Source organism: Nyctereutes procyonoides, unplaced genomic scaffold (assembly GCF_905146905.1).
Source record: "Nyctereutes procyonoides isolate TBG_1078 unplaced genomic scaffold, NYPRO_anot_genome, whole genome shotgun sequence".
NCBI classification, from domain to species: Eukaryota; Metazoa; Chordata; class Mammalia; order Carnivora; family Canidae; genus Nyctereutes; species Nyctereutes procyonoides.
This window is the reverse complement of record NW_026575024.1, coordinates 21,242,286-21,265,968: the sequence shown is the minus strand read 5'-3', so window position 1 is coordinate 21,265,968 and position 23,683 is coordinate 21,242,286. Positions and strand designations below refer to the sequence as shown.

General features: G+C 53.9%; 1 protein-coding gene across 1 annotated transcript in view; it reads right to left on the bottom strand.

Annotated features, from left to right (window-relative positions):
- Positions 1–436: 436 nt before the first annotated feature.
- TGM2 (transglutaminase 2) overlaps positions 437–23,683 on the bottom strand; it is a 31,265-nt gene continuing 8,018 nt past the window's right edge. The window contains exons 3-13 of the mRNA XM_055307723.1: positions 23,342–23,584; positions 20,021–20,139; positions 17,493–17,621; positions 16,270–16,447; positions 12,573–12,708; positions 11,831–11,934; positions 10,240–10,482; positions 8,406–8,678; positions 4,161–4,321; positions 3,005–3,141; positions 437–2,226 (exon numbers count right to left, since the gene is read on the bottom strand). Coding sequence (XP_055163698.1) covers positions 2,076–2,226; positions 3,005–3,141; positions 4,161–4,321; positions 8,406–8,678; positions 10,240–10,482; positions 11,831–11,934; positions 12,573–12,708; positions 16,270–16,447; positions 17,493–17,621; positions 20,021–20,139; positions 23,342–23,584 — 1,874 coding nt within the window. The 3' untranslated portion in view covers positions 437–2,075. The remainder of the gene's footprint in view (positions 2,227–3,004; positions 3,142–4,160; positions 4,322–8,405; positions 8,679–10,239; positions 10,483–11,830; positions 11,935–12,572; positions 12,709–16,269; positions 16,448–17,492; positions 17,622–20,020; positions 20,140–23,341; positions 23,585–23,683) is intronic.

The following is a 23,683-nucleotide window of genomic DNA, read 5'->3' as shown; positions in this document are numbered from 1 at the left end:
TTTGAGCTGCTGGTCCATGTTCCAGGGCTTGAGGTTGCAAGGGTGGGGGAGGTGGGCTGAGAAGAAATCTAGGAAGGCTTCACAGAAGTGACTTTGGCGTTAAGCATTATAGGATGAGTAGGAGTTTGCCAGACGGATAAGAGGATAAGAGGAAGAGCACTCCAGGCCCCGGGAAATACCCATGCAAAAGCTAAGAGGCTGACAGGTGCACAGGGTATTTGAGGGATTCAGGAATTTCACTGTGGTGTAAACGTGATTGGAGGAAGAGGCTAGAGATGGAGCTGGACTTGGTAGAAACATGAATGCCAGTCAAGTTTCAACCTCGGGGAGGGGCTGAGGCTGGGGAAAGGTTCTCAGGAAGGACGTGGCTGGTCCCAATGTGAGTTCATCTGCCTACCCTCCTCAAAAGCAGAAAAAAGGACCAGACCAGACCTCATTTGAATGTGCAAAGCAAACTCTTTTATTTCCGTGCTCACTCTTTGTGGCTCTAAAGCACATCTACTGCCTGCTTGGAAACCAAAAGTATTTATCAAACCATAGATAATTACTGCAACATTTGTAAGAACATATCGTGTTGGCTTATTTTGTGATCCTTCCCTGTGCAAAGCAGAAAGTTCTACGTGCATCAGCGTGACTTTCTTCAAGTCCCCCGTTGAGATTCTGGGGGCCTTGGAGGCTGTGACCCCGCTCCGGATAGAGCATGCTCCCTCCCTCACCCCTCTTCCAGCCCAGTCACGTGGAAAGAGTGGGGGACCCAGTCAGAGATGACAGCTTGAAGTGTAGTCAGGGCAAGGGCTGTGTTCCTGGGCCCTGGCCCTGCAGAGAGGAGGTGGCTGCGGTGCTAACCTTGTTGGTTAGTGACCAACACAGGCAGCTAACTAAGGCTCTGGTGAAGTCCAGGCATTGCAGTGAGCAGGTGCATGGGTAGGACAGGGGCCTCTGGAGCTCTCTTCCCTAAAACTATGGTCTGAAGGGAGGTGCCTAGGTGCACACGGGGGACCCAGACAGGGCTGGGGGTGGGAAGGTGGTCATAGGTGGGGTTTCACGCTCAGAGGCATCTGCGCCTGTGGCCTTGCTGTCACTTGCGAGGCTGGGTCCTCTAAGGCACTGGAAGAGCAGAGCTGAGAGGGCCTCGCACATGAGCTGAGTCAACCACTCCGTTGCCCAGTGAGGGATGTGAGGGCCAGAGAGGGCAAGGCAGTAGCTGGCTGGACCTGGGGCTCAAACCCAGGGCTTTGACCCCTCCAGTCTCCTCCCCCACCTCATCCCATCCTTTCTGATCAGGTCCCAAATGGCCTCTGTGATATTCTCAGGTTGGGGCTAGTGCCGTGAACAGGGAGCTGGACTCGGAGTCAGAGTTATTTATGTCTGTGAATTACTTTCCTACTACCCAGCCTTGCAGATATCCTGCTGCTGCAGAGGGGCTGCCTCTCCCGCCTCCAAGCCCCAGGGTCTTCATGGGGAAAGCAGCTCCTGTTGTACGATCTCCCCTGGTGACTTCCCTGGTGACTTCGGTGCATCAGTGGCTGTGTGAGCCCTAGCAAGCACAGGAAGTGCCCGGCACATAGTAGGTGCCTCACAGTGGTGGTTGACGGGGGGAGGATTGTTGGGCCAGGGCTGCTGAGATGTGAGGGGAACTTGGGTCTGGCCCTTCCTGGGACCCCACCTGCACCTGCTCTGGTTCTCCCAAGGGTTCCTGGGGCCTGCGTATTGCCTGGGATCTGGTCAATGGGCACACTCTCTCTTTTGCTGGCTCCAAGGGGCTCTGGAGTAAATCAAACAATATGGTGGGTGGTCAGTGGCTTTCCAACGGCCTCTGGGCTGGCAGACCCAGTCAGCCAAGGGCAGTGCTCCCACTGGGGAGGCACAGAATATTCTTCACAGTTAAAGGGAGATGGGGATCCAGGCTCAGGGGCACCAGATAAGCCAGAAGTACATTCCATTCCAAAGAGCCCTCACAGGCTCTGAGGTCGGGGGAGGCTGAGAAGGGGCACATTTGCGCACTAGCTTGGAACAAAAATGGGGGTTAAGTCAGGGGCTCTCTGCTGGCTGAGGTGGGGCTGGGCACGCACCCCTTAGGCGGGACCAATGAGGACATTCCTGAAGCCTTTCACAGCCTTTAGCTTGTCGCTCTCGAAGTTCACCACCAGCTTATGGCGGCCCACGAGGCATGGCAGCAGGTCCACTCTCACTTTGACCTCCTCCCCCGCCTCCACGGGGTCCAGGCTGCGGAGAGAAAGAGCAAGAGGGTGAGGAGAGGGGCCCAGCCTAGTCCCCACGTTGGGGTCAGGCCAGCATGACGTGTGGCTACTGGAGCTTAGCACAGAGCCTCTGAGCGTGCAGAGCTTCCTGCCGATGAGAAGGAAACAGGCGCCACTCACCGCCCTCTAAGAGCCTGGGCAATCTGCCCTCCCACGTGCAGAGGGGCCTGTGTGTGTGTGTGCATGTGTGTGTGTGCACATGTGCGTGAGTGTGTGGAAGTGGATGCTGTGCCTGGGGGGAAAGAGTGGGTATACTCGGGGAACTACACGTGTGAAAATGCAGAGCTGTACACACACCATCCGTGTTACCTACTGTGTGTAAGTCACAGTACAATAAACGAGTAAACACATATGCTTGTGCTTCTGAACGTAAGCATGCTCCACGAGGACACACGCACACATTTGAGGACACTCGTGTTTACATGAGGCCTTGTGTATCCAGAGGCGGGTGCTTAGTGACTAAATGTGTTAACTGTTCAGGTTCGTGAAGACACGTGTGCGGGAAGCAGCTAGTGAGCTAGTGGGGTGCAGGGGTGCTCAGAGACGATGCCAGGGTGGGAACTGTGCCTAAGGGGGTCAGGGAATGGTCTTATGATGGCCAGGTGCGGGTGGGGGTGCGGGCAGGGGTGCAGAGACGAGAGGGGGGAGTCAGGAGCCAGGGTTTGGTGCCTGAGGGCAGCCCCTCGCTCCTTTGCACCCGCCCTGTGCTCCGAGGCCCCCAGGCCGGAGCGCCGGACACTTACACGTCCATGACCTTCTGCTCCTCAGTGAGGCCGGCCCCTTCCATGGTGAAGCTGCAGCCTAACAGGGGCACGGTGAGGGGGTTCCGCAGGGACGCCTCAGCCACCAGCTTGCGGTTCTGCTTGGGCTCTCCCAGGATCTGGGACAACGTACGGAACAGATGTCAGGAGCAGCCCTGAGGCAGAAGAGCCCAGAGCCCCTCCGGGGCAGGCCGGGGCCCTGCTGGGCCATTTCTGTATTTGCTGTGATTTGGCCCAGTGTTGGCCCAGCTCTGGCACAATCACGCCTCACCTCTGTGCCTGTTCCCTCATCTAGAAAATATAGACGTTCGCACACCTGCAGCGGGGCTCCTCAGGACTCGGGGGGGTGGGTGGGTAGAAAGTGCCTCCCTTGTTCTAGGGTCTGGAGTGGAAAGGTCACAGGCTTTGGGACCAGGCTAGTCTGTACCCTTCTCAATGTGTGACCCTGGGAAAGTAAACTACCCACTCTGAGCCTTGGTTTCTTCACAGGAGAGAAATGCCTTATTGCAGGGCTCTCGTGAGGATTAACTGAGCGGAGATGTGCAAGCTCCCAGCAGTGTCTGGCACCCAGGGCTCAATCCCTCCCCCTCTGCTCTTTATCATTTATTTGAAACTGCTGCATTTGGGACTCGGAGGCTGTGGCTCCTCCAAGCAAATTGCTGTGATGCTGATGCTGATGGTGACAAGGTCAGCTACTATGAGCCCTTATGATGCGCTTCCTGCGATGCACGTGTAATTCTTACAACACACCTAGGTGCTAGTATTAACTCCACCTTGCAGACGAATAAACTGAGGCCCAGAGGGGCAAAGTAACCTGCCCAGGGCCACCCACACACAAACCCTGGGAGTCAGACTCCAGAGTCTGCCCTAACTCCTCTGCCTCTCCACTGCCCCCACCAGAGCTCTGGATTCTGAGATCCCTAAATTCCACACCCCTACCCACCACTCTGGGATTCTAGGATTCATTCCTAGAGGTAGGAGTCCCCAGATTCTTTTGGCTTCACGATGTCTTCCTTTGACAAGAGTTAGGATTTGAGGAAGCCTGTGGCTTCAAAGATCTAGAGGCGGCAGGGCTGCTGGTGTGTGGGGGGCCTGTCCTGGGACCCTGCCCCTGCCCCCACACCCTGCCATCCCTTACCCGGATCTTGATTTCTGGATTCTCCAGATAGATGTCCCTCTCGGCCAGCAGGTAGTTGTTGGCAGCTTGTTCCACAAGGAGGCCCCGCACCTTGATGAGGTTCGACTCTGTCAGGCACTCACAGTACTTCTCATAGAGGATTCGAAGGGGGATGCTCTTCTCTGCAGGAGGGGAGACAGAAGTCTTGTGATAGCTGATTCACGGCCCCCACCTGTCCCGTGGCATCTCCGGAGGCACGGAGACAGAAAAGAAGGTGCTTGAGGTCACATAGCTAGTGAACGAATGGGCAAATCCCAGGCCTTTCCCTTATTTGCCCTGCCCTGGGGGGTTCCCAGGGAGGCACTGGGAGGGGAGACAGAACAGAGAAGTGTTAGAACTCCAGTAGGCCGGGGTTCTAATCTTGCCTCTCTGCCCTCTGCTGGCTGATGATGCTGGGCAAGTCACTTCACCTCTCAGGACCTCAACTTCCCTGCATGAAGCTGATGGGATTGTACCCATTTTACAGATGAACAAATACTTCTGCCAGTAAGTGCTCAGATCAGGAGACCTGGCTGAGCTCGGCCACCGACTGGCTGTGTGAGCCTGGGAAGGTGACCTCCCCTCTCTGTTTCCCTTCTATCCCCTGGGACATCGGGCACTGGCTGGGAGGAACTAAGACCAGAGGCCGTTTCAGAGCAAAAGCCACACAGTGATGAGGAGATGAAAAGGGCCGACCTCTCCCACCACAGAGAAGCAAGGTGTGGTTTCTAGCCCCATTTCTCTGACAACACTGAGGCACGAGGGCATGAGGAGTCAGCTTGCAGGAGGCAGGAAAGAGCACTCAAAGAGCAGAGGCCTGAGAATCTGCAGGCTCGTCCACTGAGTGCTCGCCCACTTGGTCACAGAGAACCTTGGGCAAACCCCTTCTGGAAGGCTCCTTGGACCTCCCCTGTCAAACGAGGGTGCTAGAGGGCTGGTCTCGGGGCTCGGTGGAGCCCAGCCCACCTCTCCCTGCAGTCCAAGGGCCTCCATGGGAGACTGCTTTTTTTCCTGCCACCTGTCTCCTCCCTCCTCCACCGGTTCCGGCCACTCACCTGACTTCTCACACATCTGAGGATAACCTCATTATTTGCTCATTTTTTTTCTCTCAGTCCACTCGCTTTATTCTTTTTAACCTTTTTTGCCTATGGATACTTGTCGTCATTTGTGGCAAACCAGTCTCATTTACTATAAATAGAAGGTAACTGGCAAAAACAGATAGAAGCCAAGTCATGCTCGGTCGACTCCGGCTAGGAACTCCTGTCTGCCGAGGGCTCTGGGCTGAGGGGAGGTCGGCGAGGGGTGGGGTGCTGGGCCTGCCAGTGCCGCTGAAGGACGGTGAGGGCCCAGTGGGCAGCCACCTTCTCGCTGCTGGTCAAGGTCCTGGCCCCCCCGCTTGCCCGGAGCCCCAGCAGTTCATCCTCCGGGGTGGACCCACCCCCACCTCTGAGCAGATGACATGGGGGAAGGAAACTCAAACTTCTGCAAAAAAAACAGAAAAGGGTGAAAATCCCAGAGTTAGGGCTCGGTGGAACCGAGTGGAAACTGGACAGCTACGTGGGAAAGAAGGAAAACACTGCTCTCCAGGAGCTTAGAGGACATGACCCCAGCTATTGAATTTTCCAAAAGGCTGAAGCCAAGGCAAGGCCGGACCTTTGAGAACTGTCATCCATGGTCTAGGGACCATGGCCTTGGCCTCAAGCCAGATGATGGCTGAAAGGAGAGGTTGTGTGTAGTCAGTGTCAGTTATTCCTTAGATGACTTGCCCTGTTCTAGAAGGTGCCCTGGGCGTGGCCACATTGGTGCACTCCCAGTGACCCACCTGGAGGGGTGAGGGGCGGGGGCAGGAAGGGGAGGGGAGAGAAACTGCAAGGAGGCAAGGGTGGGGATGGCTCCCTCTCCTAGGCCTGGTTTCCTGTCCATTAGCGCATTCTGGAAATTCCCCATATCTTATCATCAAAGAATAACAAACAAGGCAGCCAAAGTCTAGGGTCTCCGGGGGTGAAAGCGTCTATCTCAGGGCAAGCTAGGCATTGAAGGCCCCAGCCGGGCATCCTGGACCAGCCTCACCCTGAGCCCGGGGGGCAACACACAGGACCTCAGCCCTCCTCTGAGGTCTCCTACAGGCCAGGCCCCTCACGGGTCTCTGAGGCAGGAGGGACCTCTCTGCTGTGGACACATCCCTGGGATGATGGGAAACACTGACGGGCTTTGGCCGAGCCTCCACAGGACAGTGTTGCAAGGGCCCAGATGGTAAATGCGCGGCAAAGTGTGACTCAAGGGGAAGGAAGTTATTCTGGCATCGCTGGCCCAGGCTGGAGTTCACCCCGTGCCACACATTCCAGGAAACACAGTCTCTCCCTGTGAAGCGGTTCTGAACATGAGAAGAACCTGATGGTGTAACAGTCACAGGGAAGGGCTGGCAGGTTCTTCAAACATGAACCAGCCTTCGTACAAGTGGGGAACCCAAGCCCTGGAACGGAGAAGACGAATACCCAGGAGCCCACAGCCCATTGGCAGAATGGTAGGAGCTAGAACTTGCGTGTCCTGGCCACGGCACGCACCTGCAGGGATGAACCTCTGCCCCTGCCCCTCGGGGCCTGGAGGCAGAGGTTGGCAGGGGTTCAGGAGCTACTGAGCTCAGCACCAAGACTGCCATCTTGTCCAGTAGGTGTTCAGGACAGACCCCTGGGGCTTCTCTGTCTTCCCATGGTCAGGCCCCCATTTCATACTTTCCAGATACTTCCTGAGCACACAGTCTCCTTCAGCCCTCCTGGCGGCCCGTCAGGAGGATGTGCTGTCACCCCACTGAATGATGGGTGTGAGTCGAGGCTCCAAGAGCATGTTCACCTCACCCAGGTTTATCCATTTAGAAGGTGGAGGAGGCCAGGGACAAAGCCAGGTCTGGCCGGCCTCAGGACATGTGTTCTAGCAGCCCTAAGTGTTGGGGCCCAGCGCTGGTGCCATTGGCTTTGCCCCCGAGGGCCTCCCCCCCGGCTCAGGGACCCTGCTAGACGGTCTGCTCTGGTGTGAGGCTCCAGGAGTGCCCGTGGTGGGCCCGAGATAGAAAAACCAGGAGATGGCACCGTCCACACCACAGACTCGAGGCTTAACAGGCTCTCTTAGGAACTCCAAGGCTGTGGCCCTCGCACCAGAGGTAATAGGGGAGGGCAGAGGCAGGGGTGATAAGGGGAGGACCCGTGGGTTTGACAGGAGAGAATACAGGGCGGGGGGGGGCAGACTCCACACATGTGGAGCCCTCCTGGCGCTGGGCCCCTCCAGCAGCTCTGCATGGGAGCATGCTGGCTCCACGCATCGAGCACCTACTCGGTGCCCGGCCGCTTCCCCGCACCAGACGGTCCCACCCTGCCGGGTCCTCGTGGCTCCCTCGTGCCCGATGGGGACACTGAAGTTCAGGGAGGCATTTGTCCAGGTCACCCAGCGAGTGGGACCCTCCTCTCTGCGCCCCAGCCATGAAGAATGTTCACGTTGCCCCTCAGAGGATGGTCAGAAGGCTCCACCGCTCCCTGGTGCTCTCCCACCGCCAAGACCCCTTTGCCTCCTCACGCCTGAAGGCCACAAACACACAAACCAGGATCAGGCGGCTGGGGGGCAGGACCCCAGACTCTGTGCTGCCTCACCAAGTGACCTCAGTGGCCACAGCCCTCAGGGCCTCAGGAAGACAATCAGGTGCCGTGAACCAGCCAGGCAGGGAAAGACACCAAGGGGACAGGAGTGCAGGTTTCTGACCAGGAAGCCCTCTTCTCTCTGAGGCTGAGAACCGCCAGAGGAACAGGAGAGGCTCTTGCAGGGGCCTTGCAGGGAGCCAGAGGAGAGGAATTAGCTGGGAGCGGGCAGGAGAGAGTCCAGGAAAGCAGCCTGAGGTCCCATGAAGATGACGTGGACCAAAACAGAATAGTTGCTCAGAGTATGGGTTCAAGTCGCTGTCCTGTCACTTCCTAGCTGTGTGGCCTTGGGAAAGTTCCTTCACCTCTCTGTGCTCAGTCTTCTCATCTGGAAAATGGGGCAACAAAAGAATCTACCTCCCACTTTTCGTTGTAAGAATTAAATGGGTTGCTCATTATAAAGGACTTAGGCAGGGCCTGGCCCAGAGGAAGTGCCACAGAAACATCTGTGAGGTGAACTGCACATGCCAAGCGCCCAGGACACTACCTAGCACATGGTCGGTTGGCAATCAGTAACTGCTCCAGGAACACAAGGCCTTACCGGAAAAGGGCTCCAGGGAAAGATCAAGCAGGTCCTTGGTGCCACACTCGGGCCCCAGGATCCCGTTGTAGCTGACGGTGCGGGCATGGAGCAGGAGGCGGCAGCTGTGGCTCTTGGAGGTGTTGTTGTTGATGTAGGCAAAGACGTCAAAGTCACTGCCCATGCTCATGCTCTCGCTCACGCGGATCCGCATGGCCAACCCGGTCTCCTCCTTTTCAGTCAGCTTGTTCAGGTGGTTGGCCTTTCTGAAGGCTTCTCTCTCCTCTGGGGACCCTGTGAGGATGGGGAAGAGAGTTCCGTTACGGCAGAAATAGGGACCAAGGGTAACGAGGCTGGGGCAGGGCAAGCTGGCTTTTCAGAGCCCCAGTGACTCCGGGCACCTCTACAGGAGCCCCTCCTCTAAAGGAAAACGAAAGAATATTTTATTTACTTTCCACAAGTAAACTCCTATACATCCCTCAAGACCCTCACTCAATGATACCCCCTCCTCCAGGAAGACTTCTCTGATCACTCCAGCCCTAGGAGAAAATGAGTCACAATGTCTTCTGGAGTTTCATGGGTGCCTCTTGCCTATCATGCTTTTTATTTAGCCAAATTGTTTCCTGACTCACTCTTTGGAGCCACTCGAAGACTTAAGACTGTATTTTACTTACCTTTATGTCGTATCCAAAGCCTGGGTGGATAGTAAACACCGATACAAGGCAAACTTTCTCACCTCCCAGCATTTGCTCAGGGATTACTTCTACCTGAAATATTTTTCTTCCTCTTCCCTACCTGTGGAGCTCCCCTCCTTTGTGTCCCATTTATCTCTTGCCTCACCTCCTTTTCGTTTCTTCCCCCGTGCTGCTGGGTACGCCGCTACTTCTCCCATCAAACCATCAGCTCTAGACCTTTCAGAGGCCAGGGGGGGAGCACCTGTTCCTTCCATTGTCTCCCTTCTGGCTAGAGCATGGCCACCTGTTACCCAGGCACCAGCCGGCCCTGGTGAGTCAGTGGGAGTCAGAGAAAGGGGCGGGGGTGATGGTTCCTTAGGCCCCTCTGTGAGCTCCCCCTGTGCTCACAGATGGTTCGAAAACATCTACTGCATTGCACTGTTGGTTGTGCTCAAAAACAATTTAGAAAATAAGCCTTATCCTTTCTTCCCTCTCCTGATTTAACATAAGATGCAAAAAGCAGCTAGCGGCTTCGTCTCTGTATCTGATTGAAGCTACGTGATTAAGCTGCTCTTGCTCTATTTCTCTTCTCCTGCCCCATCCATCTTCGGCTCACCTCCCCAGCTGTGTGTGAAATACTGCACGGATAAACACAACAGGGTTCCTGGAATCTGTCTTCCAGGACTGGCCCCTCTGGACTTCCAAGCCGCTCTAGTCCAAATATGTTGCAATAAAAAAAAGGGGTTGGGGTGGGGTGATGCGGGTGGGATTGCCCATCTTCAGCTGTATTATAGGTGCCGCTAAGACAAATATCCTTAATAAACGACACAGACATCATTCCTTTTTCTGTTCCGATGCACGCCTCTGCTACGGGACTGTCATCCCTTAAGTGGTATTTAGGTCACGCCAGCCAAAAAAGCAAGGTTTAAAAAAAAAAAAACAGTGGAATCCTTCTATGGAATACAGAATTCTTTTCTTAAACAAATACTCCTCTACTACTGCCTCCCAGGATGCTTCTTTTCTAAGAAAAAAAACGGAGAGTAGCCCGCAGCTCCTTATTGCACGCGGGCTGTCAAAGCAAACACACGCACGCCCGCGCGCGCTCCGGAGCCTACCGCGCGGTCTGAGCCGCTGCCTCTCTGCGAGGCGGTGGCCAAGGCTCTGGGCAGCGGGGCACCTACCCTCCGGGTACTTGTAGTTGTGGGTGATGTCCTCCCGCTCATCACGGCCCACGCTCTTAGTGCTGATCTTCATCCCCACGGTCTGGGAGTTGTTGGTGGACTTGCACAAGGACCCATCGTCCTGCTGGATCCAGTTCACCACGTCGGCGTTGACCTCGGCGAAGACAAAAGCCGCGTCGTACTTGGTACTCAGATCACCCTCCTTGATGGCACGCACCGGGACCGGGCCACAGCAGTATGTCCCTGGTTGGGGGTAAGAGGAGAGTCTCGAGTCTGGGCTGAGGGGAGGGTGACCTTCCACATTTCAACCACAATGTAGCAATCTCGGGGACCCATTTCTAGGAAGGCAGCAGAAAGTACAACTTAAGAATGGAGACTCCAGGGGCACCTGGGTGGCTCAGTGGTTGAGCGTCTACCTTTGGCTCAGGGTGTGATCCTGGGGTCCTGGGTTCAAGTCCTGCATTTGCGTCCCCCCGCCACAAGGAGCCTGCTTCTCCCTCTGCCTGTGTCTCTGCCTCTCTCTTTGTGTCTCTCATGACTAAATAATAAAATCTTTAAAAAAAAATGTTTGTAAATAAAAAATAAAATTAGAATCACAGAAAACTACGTGATAGAGAAATGCCAATGACATATGGAGAAGCGACGGGGCCAAGAAACAAAAGGCCACATGCAGCCGGAGATCTTAACACAGGGACCAAAGACCCCCAAAGTGCTGCAAATAAAATTCAGGAGTCCATGTACTTGGATGGAAAAAACATTACATCTTTGTCTTCACTGAAATTTGATAACACATCTTTTGATTGTGAAAGCAGACAAACCCTAGTCTCAGGCGCACTTATGACTTGTCACCCATAAGCCACACAGACATTTATATATCACTTTGGTTGTCATAGATAACTGGAAATGCCGCCTGTATGCATCTGTACCAGTACATTATGGAACTTACTATCTCTACCGCTAGATCTTGTTATGAAAAGCATATGTTATTATGCCATAAATTTATTTTTAAGAAATTTTGATGAACATGTTTCAGTGTAAATAGTTTTCTTCATTACCCTAGGTAATATATTCTCTGCATTTAAAAATATTATTCTGAGAAAGGATCCATTTGGTTTCACCCAGTTTTGCCTTCGTGTTCTGTCTCCCTCCCTCCCTCCAGGTCTCTCTCTCTCTGTCTTTTTCTCCCCTTCTCTCTGTCTCTGTTGCTTTCTCCCTCTCTGTCTCTGTCTCTCCTGCACACACATACAAATATATAATAGGAAATGACTGGAATGGGTGTGAAGGTTAATGTGTGTGAATGTTACTATTTCTTTTGGTGGGGGGAGAGAACGAAGGTGTTATTTGATTTTTTTCTTTGCACTTCTCCATATTTTCTGTTTTCCACAATGTGAATTACTTTTCAAATGATAAAGAAGGGGATCGCACACTGTCGGAGAGGACCCCCACACTTGTGCAGACCTGTCAGTGGTCTCTGGAGCCAGCGGGACTGGGGTTAGAACCCTGGCTCTGCTACCCCCGGCTGAGGCACTGTTGGGGAGTTCTCTCCAAGGCTTGGCTTTTCCGCCTAGGGAAGGGGGCCACGCATACCCACCTTCACTCTTCTCCTGGGGCGTGGGGTCCAGGGCCTGCCACCCCTCATAGCCAGGCTTCAGGTCCGGCCTGCTCATCCATGACTCCACCCAGCAGTGGTAGTTCCTGTTGGAGAAATGAAGCGAGGACTCACACTCAGACTTTCCCTGTCACCTCCCATGGGCAGTCCACACTGGCCTGGCCTGGGCTCAGCCCAGCATGTCCCCAACGCTTTTCCTTGCTCTTCCTCCCCTGGGCCCTTGCCAGCTGCTCACTCCTACCCCGGGAGTCACTGTCAGTGCCTCTCCCACAGCCCCCCACCGTTCAGTGGCTTCTGAGCTGTTCCTTCTTTTCTAGCTCACGGGCTCTGCTCGAGTTCAGGCCTCGTCACGGCCTCCTTGGACCACACCCCAGCCCCTCACCTGCGGTCTCTCCCCTCCTCACCTCCTGCCAGTGTCATCAGTGTCTCTCTCAGTTTGAAGCGTTTGGTGACAACCTGTCACCTGTGGCGTCAAGCCCAGACCCCCTAACCTGGCAATCCAGACTCCCGAAAAATCATTCACCTGATGCTTTTTCATGCATTGTGTGTTGACTTTCCCTCCTTTGCTCATGCTGTGGCTCCTACCTGGAGAGCCCTCCCCGGGCCCTGTTCCCCCTTGTCCAAATACTGTTCAACTTTTAACCCCAGTTCAAAAGTGGCCTCCTCTGAGAAGTCTTCTTAGGTGTCCCTTCCAGGAGACCCTCCCCAGTGGGCCCCAGCTCACCAGATCATCTCGCTTTTATCCTTCTGGATCTCCCCAAACTTGTTGTAGACATACTCGATAAGCAGGTTGCTGTTCTGGTCATGCGCCGAGTTAAAGTTGGTCACCACTCGGGTGGGGATGCCGAGGCACCGCAGCACTGGGGGTTGGGGAGAGGACAGGATGGAGAGAGGGATTAGATGATGAGGATCTGGAGACATCTGCCCTGCTCTGGGCATCCACCTGCCCACCTGTATCCAGGGCAGCACTGTACCCATTACATCATCCAGGTAAGGGGATGGTGCCCACCTCACTGGTCACTCCATGTCCACTCTGCCTCCTCATATCACAGCTAAAAAAGAAGACCCCCAAAATGCAAGACTGACATCAATGCTCCTCTGCTAAACCTTCCATGGCTCCTGGTGGCCCTTGGGGTCAAGGACTGACCTCTGGCTATGGCCGTTGGCCTCACAGTATTTGGCTCCAGACCATCTCCTGGGCACTTTGCTCCAGCCACACCCGCTGGTCTTCCAGCACTCTACACTCCTGCCAGCCACAGGCCATTGGCATATGCTATTCCCTCAGCCTGGAAGGTCATAGCAAGAGTGGGGATTCATCATTATGCTCAATGTAGGGGCACATGAGGGATCCTTTAATTTGTCCTCCAAGGGCAATGAGGGATCTGCCTTCCTTTATATGCCCAGAGCCCAGCACAGGCCTGGCATAGACTAATTTGTCAAATGGATGAAGGGGTGGATGACGTAGAGAGAAGGGGAGGAAGAAGGGGATGAAGGAAGGAGAGAAAGAATGGTAGAGATTCAGGACAAGGAGCCAACAGTGGAACATGCAGAAAAGGGAACAAGGGTCGGGGGCTTCCATGCAAGCCCTGGCAGCTTTGGCCTGTGGGCTCTGGGACTGGCCCCTCACCCCCTCTGGGCCTTGTTTCCTCCTCCACCACACAAGGTCGTGGTACACGTGGGGCCGGCAGTCGTGCTGGGGCACCCCCGTGAACGTGGAGGGCCCTGCGCTCACGCCAGAGCACAGCTTACAGGGGTCACAGTGACAGAGGAAAACGAGGCAGGACAGCAGCTGGCGCCTACAGACCTCCGGGGAGGGAGGGAAGCCCTGGGCACGATCTGGGCCTGAATAGCGGGGTGCTCCTGACAGGTGGCATTGGGGTACTTTTTCACTCCCCTTTTTAATGTGCTTTTTGAGTGTTTTGTGAAAGTAACACATTCTCAGGGTGTGATAAAGGAAATAAATATCTTGTTTCAAAAGTGAGAAGAGCCCTGCTGAATGTGACCTGTGGGACTTTTGTCTTTTAGTTTTGATTGAGATTAAGTCTTGGGGAAGGCGGGTGGAGAGAGAGAGAGAGAGAGAGTGTGTGTGTGTGTGTGTGTGTGTGTGTGTGTGTGTAGCCTTTGCCCTGGATTCTGGCCAGGAGACAGGAGGGCTCCTGAGAGCGGGGAGGAGGGACAGGGTTGGTCCTCCACTCCTGCTTGGTTGCTTCCCTGTGGCGCACGCAGTAGACTGTCTGCCGCCTGCAGCAGGGGCTGGTGTCCTGGACCAGGCCTTGCCCCAGGACATGACAGGCCTCAGCAAACAGACCGGGTGTGGGAAGGCCTGTCCCTGCTGCCCAAGGACCAAGACATCACCCCTGTCCTAGAGATGGTGCCCCCAGAGGCCTCATCATCATAGGCTGAGGCCAGGATGCTGCCCCAGAACCGGAGACACCTGATTTCAAGCCTGGCTGTGCTGTTCCCCAGCTATATGACCTTGGGCAACCACTTCCCCTCTCTGAGCCTCCATTTCCTCCTCTAAGAGGAGCTAATAATAGTAGTTTGGGGGGAATGTGGTGGTGATTCAGAGAGGCAGTGGGGTGTAGGCAGTCTGGTCTACCCCGTGCCCAGGGAGGAAGTGCAAAGAGTGGCGTGTGCCTGCCACTGCAGACATCTCTGCAGTCACCGCTGGCTGACTCTTGGACATTCCAAAAAATGCTCCAGGATCCAGCTGAGGAATCCCAGCTTCCCCTGGGAACCCGCAAACGCAAGCCTAACTTGAAGCAGAGACTGCCAAGTGACATCTCCCTGCGTCCTGAGAGAGCCCTGTGAATTAGGTCAGTCATCAATGGCCACTTACAGATGAGGATACAGGTTTGGAGACCCCAGTTCTCTCGCCCAAGTCCACGCAGGGGCTGGCGACAGAGCTGGGACTAAAACCAGGCAGCCGGACACCAGAGTCCCTGGACCAGTCCAGCATGCGGCAACTTGGAGAAGCCCCGGGGGCCTGCTCCCCTGAGCCAGTTTTCCCTGGCTCTCTCACACACCGGGCTGGGAGAAGGCTGCAAGGGACCCAGACTCAGCCCTGGCCTTGGGGAGAGAGCGGTCTGGAGCAGGACCTCCAGAGGTCACAGCCCCAGGAGGAGGGAGGCTGCAGGCGGGCTTGGGGACCCAGGCCGCAGATGGTGGTGTGTTTCCAGAAAACCCATGGGGTTCTCTGAGAAGGGCATTTCAGACCCCTCAGTGGAAGGGGTCTGGGGAAGTTTGCACAAGAAAAGGGAATGCATGGGTCCCAGAAGTGGGCAGTCATGGGTGGTCTGGCCATGGCGAAGGGGGAGCAGAGACAGCCCAGCTGGGAGCCCGGGCCGCACCACCCTATGCAGACTGCTGGTGTGGAGGACAGCCCTGGGACGCCCCGACACCCTTCTCTGGGCCTGGGCCCTGGTCGTGGAGTCAGAGAAGCTTCAAACCAGGACCAGCCTCTTAGATTTCCTGAGCCTAATAAATAATAACAGCAGTAGTCATAATCGTAATAAGAATAATCTAGCAGCATGAAACAAGTATTTGCTGTTGGGCGTCTGAAATCATTTCCAGCACTTCCCGCATTATCCTCACAACCGCTCCAGGATACACCGTCACTACATCGGGTTCAGTGTAACGGAGCTGAGGCTCGGAGAAGCCCAGTGATTACCCGAGGACTCAGCTGGTAAGAAGCAGAGCTGGGATTGGGATTCGGGCCTCGACCCCAGAGTCTATGTTTTTAACTGGTACGGGATACAGACCCATTCTCATAAGCACCATCACCAACCTGGAACAATCTTCAACATTATCTGAACTCGAATTTTTTTAAGACTCTATAAATACTTATTTTACATTTTGGTTCTAAATTGCTTTCTCTTTCCTCATCTGCATTTTAGAAAGTGTTTTCTCTTTCTTGAGGTCGATATGGCTGTTATTATTGAGTTGCTACTAAGAGCTGCTATTTACTTAGAGCCACACTGGGCTAAATTGTGGGCCGAGCAGCTTTCTATCAACCCGTCCTAGGAGGGAGATCCGATTGCCCCCTTTTTACAGACAAGGAAACCAAGGTTCAGAAGGAAGTCATTTGCTCAAGGTCACAGAGCAGGTGAGTGTTACTGGGGATTTTTAATTCAGGTGAGCCCGGCTCCAAAGCTCATCTTCTCAACCCTGTGCCCAGGCTGCCCCCCCAGTGATGTCCCTCGATCCTAATAACCACCTGCAGGGTAATTGTTGGAAAAAGGACCAGAGAGGGACAGCTGCCAACTCCAGGCCACGTAGTACATTGGTGGCATTGGAGGCAGAGGCAGGACCAGAGCTGAGGGCTCCTGATTCCCACTTGAGTGCTCTTCCTGCCCTCCTCATAGGGCTCAGGGAGGCTGTGAGCAGGTTCCAGGTCCTCCCCACGTCCAGCATGAGCTCACCTGTGCAGGCCACAGCAGCAAAGACCCAGCACTGGCCATACTTGACTTGCTGGCAGCCAGAGGTCTTCCAGCGCCGCAGAATGTCCACGCTGCCGATCCAGAACATGGGGCTAATGCCATCCTTATAATTGTTGTCCCAGCGTCCCATCAGCACACCCTGGTCATCATTGCAGTTGACCTACAAGCAGAGGGACATCAGAGGGGCCCAGCCTGGGGAGCAGGTGCTGTGAGCTCAGTGCATGGTGAAAGGCAGGGAAAAGAATTTAGGAGAGGGAACAGCCCATGCAAAGATCCCAAGGTGTGACAGACTGGTATGTGGGAGATGGTTGGGGCTGGAGTCCAGGGTGTGGGAGAGAGAAGGGGAAGGGAGGAGGTGAAGAGGGGTCAAGGTCGTGAAGGTGATGCCGGAGATGTGAATTGGTCCTGTGGGGTGGCAGGAGAGTGACAGAATGTGATCGGAGTTTTACCAAGACTCACTCTGGCCCCTGACCACATCGTGTTGTTCCCCTCAAACTCCCATTGCCTTGAGAATTAAATCCAGCCTCCCGACGGTGGCCGATGAGGCCTGCGGGATCTAACCTGTGCCCACCTCCTGCACCCCACTTCCCCTCGTTCACTCCACTCCAGCCACGCCAGCCTCCTTTCTGCTCCTCAAACCTGCCAACTTCCTTCCTTCCTCAGGGCCTTTGCACAACCTACTCCCCTCCCTGGAATGCTCTTCTCCTATTTACTCTATCAGCATAGGGATCATCACTTAGGGAGGTCCCCGCCTCCTGCCCCGCCCCTGACTAAAGTTAGACAGATAGACACCCTCACACCTCCAGCTTCCTTCAGCACTTGCATCAATCATCATCTCTGTGACTCACGCACGCACGTGGTATCTCAGTTCATGTCAGTCTCCTCCCACCCACCCACGAGAATACAAGCTCTCTGAAGTTAGAGACCATACACATCTTATACCCAGCTGTATCCCCAGTGCCTAGGACACGTGGCATCTGATAAATATTTGCTGAATGAGTGAATGAATGGATGAATTGCTTTTAGGGACCACATGACATTACCCTTATTTCTGTAAATCTTGTCTTTCCAAATACAAGCTGTCTTAGCTGAGACTCCTTCATCCCCTGGGTCCCCCCACTAAGCCCAGTGAGGAGTGCAGCCTCCATCATCCCAGGAAGAGGGGAGCCTATGGGGGCCCATCATGGGCCCAGCCACTCACTTACCATGGCACTCACCACCCGGCCCACATAGATAGGATTGCTGCGGCTGGAGCAGTCACGGCAGGCATCCTTCAGGAACTTGGGGTTCCTGTCCAGGAGCATCAAGCAGATGTCCAGGATTCCATCTTCAAACTGTGTTGGTAGAAACAAGAGAAGGATGAGGGAAATTAGAAGTCACCTCCCCCAGGAAGCCTGCCCTGAAGCCCTGCAGCTGTAGGTCCTCCCTGTTGTGGGTCTGCCACATTTCTGTGATGCCAGCTTTGTCTGGCCCAGGATGGGGTGGGATGGGACAGATGACTGAGTCTGTGAGAAAGAGGAAGGGATATACCTGCATTCAGGGCCAGCTGGGGGCTGGGGGTCCTGGGAATCTGGAGTAGAACCCACAGTGTCCCTGGGGCTTCCCTCTCCTCAGAGTCACCTCAGGCCCTTCCACTGCCCCTTTCACTCCCACCTCTCTCTGCCAGTTATCTCATTTCCCCTAAGGCCTGACTCATCCTACACAGCTGATGAGAATCCTCTCCTCCCTCACCCCCCACCCTGACACACTGCTCTGATGGGAACTGAGGGAAATTATATATATCGCTCCTCTCTTTCCACTGCACCCAGATTAAAATCTAGACTTTTCCCTGTGACCTGCAAGGCCTTTCACAATCTGTGTCCCACCTCATTTCTGACCTCATTATCATTTCTGACCTCATTATCACCACTCATTGCCACAGGGCCTTTGCACTTACTCTTTCCTTTTCTTGGAATGCTCTTCCTACCACTCTCTGTATGACTCATACCTTCTCATCCTTGCAACTCAAATGTTAGCATTATCGAAAGTAGAACCCTCACTCCTTGTCATATTACGCTGGACCACCCGTCTGACAAGTTCAAAGGTGATCCATTCCCTGCTCCCCACCTCTGTGGTCTTGTCCCAAACCAGGCTTCATCACAAGTCTCCCTCCATGGCTTTAAGTCCTTTTGTGGCTCCCTCTTCCCATCAGCCTGAGGTTCACAACCCGGACACTGCTGATCTCTCTCGGGACTCCTTCAGACGTCAAGTGCTCCCATTGCCACCTCTGAACTTTTGCTCATGCAATTCCCTTTGCCCAGTATACTGTGCTTCCATCTCCTCCATAGCCCAGCTCAGATCTTGCCTATTTCTGGAATCACCCTGATTCTCATCAGGAGTTTTTCATTTCCTTCCTCTAGGTCTTATCATCCTGGATTGTGATGGCTTCCGGAAGATTTGCAAGGGCCGGAAGATTTGCAAGGGCCGTAAGATTTGCAAGGGCCGTGTCCAATGGCCAACACAAGCCTGGACACAGAATAGGAACTCAGGAAATAAAAGAAAGAATCTGGCTTTGTTCCATTTCTCAGGAGAATACAGAGCCTCAGAATTAGGAGCCAATGTACATTGTGATATATTTTAGGTATCATGCTCATTTCATGTATATCTCACAGCAGGCTACAGGTTCTTGGGCGGATATTTTTGCAATTAGTATACTCAATATTCAGATGTGGAAAGTGAGGTCAGAGCCCCACATCATACAGGGAAGACTTCCCTGTGGTCCCAGGGCAGGACTCTGGAGGCCTGACTATGGAAACCTTAACCCAGGGGCTATTGGGAAAAGTCTCCAGGTGAACCCCACCCCAGACGGCCAATAACCCCCAACACACCAGGAGGTGGAAGGACCAGGAGTGTGACAACTCTTGCTTTATGAGTTTTTGCAGCAGTGTCTCAAGAATATTCGCAGGAGCCTGAATGGCAGAGGAAATAAGATCCTGAATTTGAACCACCAGCCTGGGCTGACTTGCTGGAAGATGAGGAGCCACAGGGAACAGAGAGGAGCCATCTAGCTGAGGTAGCCATGCCCTGGCTGCCCCGTAGATTTGTAAGAAATAATAAATGGCTGTCATTTTAAGCCTATAAGTTTCAGGCTTGTTTGTTATTCAGCAGTAGCTAACTGATACAACCAGTGATTTGCAATGTATGACCCCTGATCAGCAGCATGTGAACCTGTAAGAAATGCAAATTCTCAGCCCACACCCAGACCTACTGAAGTAGAAACTAGGGGTGACACTCAGTGATCTGTGTTTTAGCATACTTTTCTGGTTGAGTCTGACATATATTTGAGTTTGAGAACCATTGATCTAGATAATGGTATAAAACCTCCTCTCAGCACACACTTAGCACTTGGTTAGCAGTTCTATTATTTTGATGCATGGCCTTGCATATTCCCCTTCTCCCTCCTGGAGCACCCGCTAACACCACAATTCCCCAAAGCTCTCCTAATTCTTTCCCCATTTAGAATCTGGGGCTGCCATTCCCATGATGGGCAGGGTGACCCTTTCTTGTATAACCTCGGGCTTCGCCTGGACCCTCTGTGTTCCTCCAGCCATTTTGGGGCCCTTGAATCCCTGGAAGCATTGGGTGGGCAGCTCTGAGACCAGTTCACACCTCTGCAGCTTTGACCACCTCAGAGCCAGGGCCCAGCACACAGTATGGGCCTGCAGTGGTTGGGAAGGGCAGGATGTGGTCTTACCTGCCCAAAGTTCCAAGGGATGCTTTTGATGAACTTGACTGAACCCTGGTAGATGAAGCCCTGCTGGCTGAGCACGTACTCCCGCCGTTCCTCATCTGAGTCCAGGTACACAGCATCCGCTGGGGGTGGGAGGGAAGGGGCCTCAGCTCTGGGTCTGGTAAGGCGCAGGGTCCCCACAGACTTGGCAGCCAAGGTGCCAAAACCCAGGGCCAGGCTGGAGTCTCAGAGGCCCTTCTATCTTTGAATCAGAAAAGCTAATTATTAATTAATAATCCTATATCCATGAGATAAGGTGTTTTCAGCTAGAATTACCAGTAGCTGCCATTCCTCCAACACTTGTCTATGGTAAGTGTCTGATGTATATTAACATCTACCCTCTGCAAGAGCTTTATGAGAAAGGGACCTTGAAAGCTCCATTTTACAGGCAGGAAAACCGATGCCAATGCAAGAGATAGAGGAGCACTCAGCGAGGAGTCAGGAATCTCCTAGCTGATGCTCACTTATTGTGGGACCCGGGAGAGATCACCTCTCCACCCTCCTCACTGGAGTTCCTGAGGGTAACATGGGATGCAGATTTGAAAGGTGCTTTGCAAGTTAAGCCCTGAGCCAGTGTGAGAAGGAATTTGATTCAAGGCAGAGAGAAAGCCTACTAGGGTCACTGTGTCTCAGGGGAAGTGGGATCTTGTCCAGCTTGGGGTGGGAGGGGCAGGTGGTCAGGGAGGGCTCCCTGGAGTAGGTGGCTGGTGAATGCTGTCTTAATAAACGACTAAAATTTAGATCCTTGGAGTCTGGTGGGATGACATTCTAAGCAGAGGACCAGAGAGCACAAAGGGACAGCTGCTAGTATGGCACTTAGTTCCCCATGGCTGATGACCACAGAAAAGAGGGCTGGGGCAGTCGGGGCCAGATGGTGGGAGGTCAAAGGTCAAGCTGGCCTTTACCATCCCCATTTCACAGGTGAAGAAACTGAGGCTGGGAAGAGGACATCTAGAGCCACATTATGACTTTGGTGGGCCCTGTGCATTTTTTGTTCCAAATAAATAAATAAATAAATAAATATTTAATACTATTTAATATGCTTATATATAAGTAAATATATATACTATATTGGTATAATGGCAAATATATTAATATTACATATTAAAACATATTCTCTGACCTAAACTTTCATTTTTTCTTCTGATTTTAAAAGAAATCAAAACATTTTTACAGGTCCCTAAAAATACTGTGCCACTGGCCTGGAATGCAGCTGCTCCAGCCCCTTGGGGCCCTGGACTCTGTCGGCCCTGCGCTCTCTCAGGCCCCATCTGCAGCCCCCACAGGCAAATGTGAAAGTGGCCAAACAACTTTTGTCTTATTCATCCTGTGCTGGGGCTCTGAGGACCACAAGAAAAATTAGCCTTCTGGCAAATGAACTCTGTAGTAATAAGTCAGCTGACAGGGTGGAAGAAAGAACGAAAGAGAAAGGGAAACTCATGGTGTTTCGTCATGGGGCTGAGAGCGTTGTCCCACCCGGACCCAGGTGTCAGGGACCGTGCCCTCCTCCCAGCTCTTCCGGTCAAAGTGGGGGCCTTGGGGACCAGAGGTCCCACACATAATTGGCACTCGCTCCCGTCCTCCTTCCTGTCCTTACTGAGCTCAGAGATAGAAGGATCTCGTTTCAGGGGCAGGTCCCAAAGGGACAGCAGAGTTCCCACCCAACACCCCCACCTCCACCGAGGAAGGCCAGCTTCCTGCCTCCACAGGGCCAGCTCCACCACCCCTTCCACGCTCCCACCCTGAGATGTCGGGTCACTTTAGTCACTGTGCTGCTTGGCTGACAGCCACGCCAACCCGCAGGGTGAGGATGGGGCAGGGCTGGAGGAAAGGCCAGAGGAAGGGGCTATCCCCAGAACTTCACTCCCTGTTCCCTGAACTCCGAAACCCTGCAGTGTGGGTGAATGGGGGGCCACCGGCATCTTCCTGCTGCCAGGAGGGCTGCCATGGGCCTGGCTGCCAACTCTCTGTAAGCTCTGCAGATTGACAAAATCAAAACAAGTCTACAGTCCGGCAAGGCCGCTTCTGTCCTGAGCAACCATTCCATGTGGCCCCAGGGCATGTGAACAGGGTGCTCCATGCCATACCCTTCCTGGGAGGATCCACTGGGGCCCACCTCATGTCCCTGGGTGGAGTCCTGATCAATGAACTGTCTACACTGGTAAGATACGGGGCTCTTAAAAAGAAGGCGGGGGTGGGGGGGGCTTGGGGGGCTCAGTCAGTTAAGCAGTTAAGTGTCTGCCTTTGGTTCAGGTCATGATCCTAGGGTTCCGGGATCATTGGCTGTTGGGCTTCCTGCTCAGCAGGGATCCTGCTTCTCCTGCTCCCTCTGCTCTTCCCCCACCCTGCTCATGGGCACACACTCTCTCTCGGATAAATAAAAATCTTTAAAAAGAATGAATGAATGAACAAACAGATGTGTATGTACACCAGTGTGGAAAGATCCCCAGGATGTATGGTAGAGGGAAAAGTGAAATAAGTTGTGGGTTGATGGATACTGTGCGATCCTTTTATGGTTAAGAAGGACAGAGAAACCCATTACTGCGGCAATGTCTCCAGGCACATCAAATCTAAGGAGATGAGTCCCCTAAGACAGCTAATAATGCTGTTCCCCAAGGAGGAGAGTCAAAGTGGGGGCTGTTTCCCTGCAGCACTTAAAGCTTATATAAAGAGGACATCCTCATGTCTTACTGTTATAATTAAAAATAAAAGCCAAAATATGTGGAAGAGAAAATAAAAAAATCTTTAACCTCAACTATGTTATAAAATGCCCCAAAATGGAGAAGAAAAAAACAAAGCAGCAGCCCAGCAAGAAGCTGGCTCTCTGATGCTTGGAGAGGCCAGAATTTGTGGCTGGGCCTGGGCTTCAAGGAGGGACACCCCATTCTTAGGCTGGGGCCCACCCACAAGGCCTATCTCTCTGCCTCGCTGTGCAGGAGCAGGAAGGAAACTGTGAACACAAGACACCTCCATGCCCAGGTCAGAACGCTAGGGGAACACGCGGGCTCCGGGACATGGGGTGAGATGCCTTGGGAGCTGTGGGGCCTTGGGCACATCATTTTGCTTCCAAGTGCCTGTCTCTTCCTGTGTCAGGGGAGTAAGAAGAGTACTCACATTACAGGGCTTTTGTGGGATGGGAGCGTGGTCCTACATGGAGGGGAGCTTCACTCCATCCGCTTTGTTGTCTCTTGTGCCCCATTCCCTGCCACCCTCGGTGCCCCATGGCTGGTGTAGCCCTGTCCCCGCCCCTGCCCCCCCCCCCCCCCGGTGGATCGTTAGGCTCACCTGGGCACCAGCTGTTGAAGAGCAGAGTGAAGTGGCCCAGCACGAAGCTGGAGCCCTGGTAGCCGGTGGAGGCCTCCAGGCTGAGGCGGTACAGGCCGACCGGGGCGTTAGGCGGGGTGCTGAGCTGCAGCGAGAGGACACTGTCCTGCTGGTTCATCACCACGGCCGTCCAGGCACCCTCCTCCACACCACTGGACAGGGAGAAGCGGGCCTTGGTCCCGGCCTCCTTCCTGGGGTCTGGGCCTGACAGACAAAAGGCAGTGGCTGTGAGCCCACCGTGGCCAGCGGGGAGGGAGCCAGGCTGGCAGGGGCCAGGCCCATGCAGGGGGTCCCAGGGGCCCA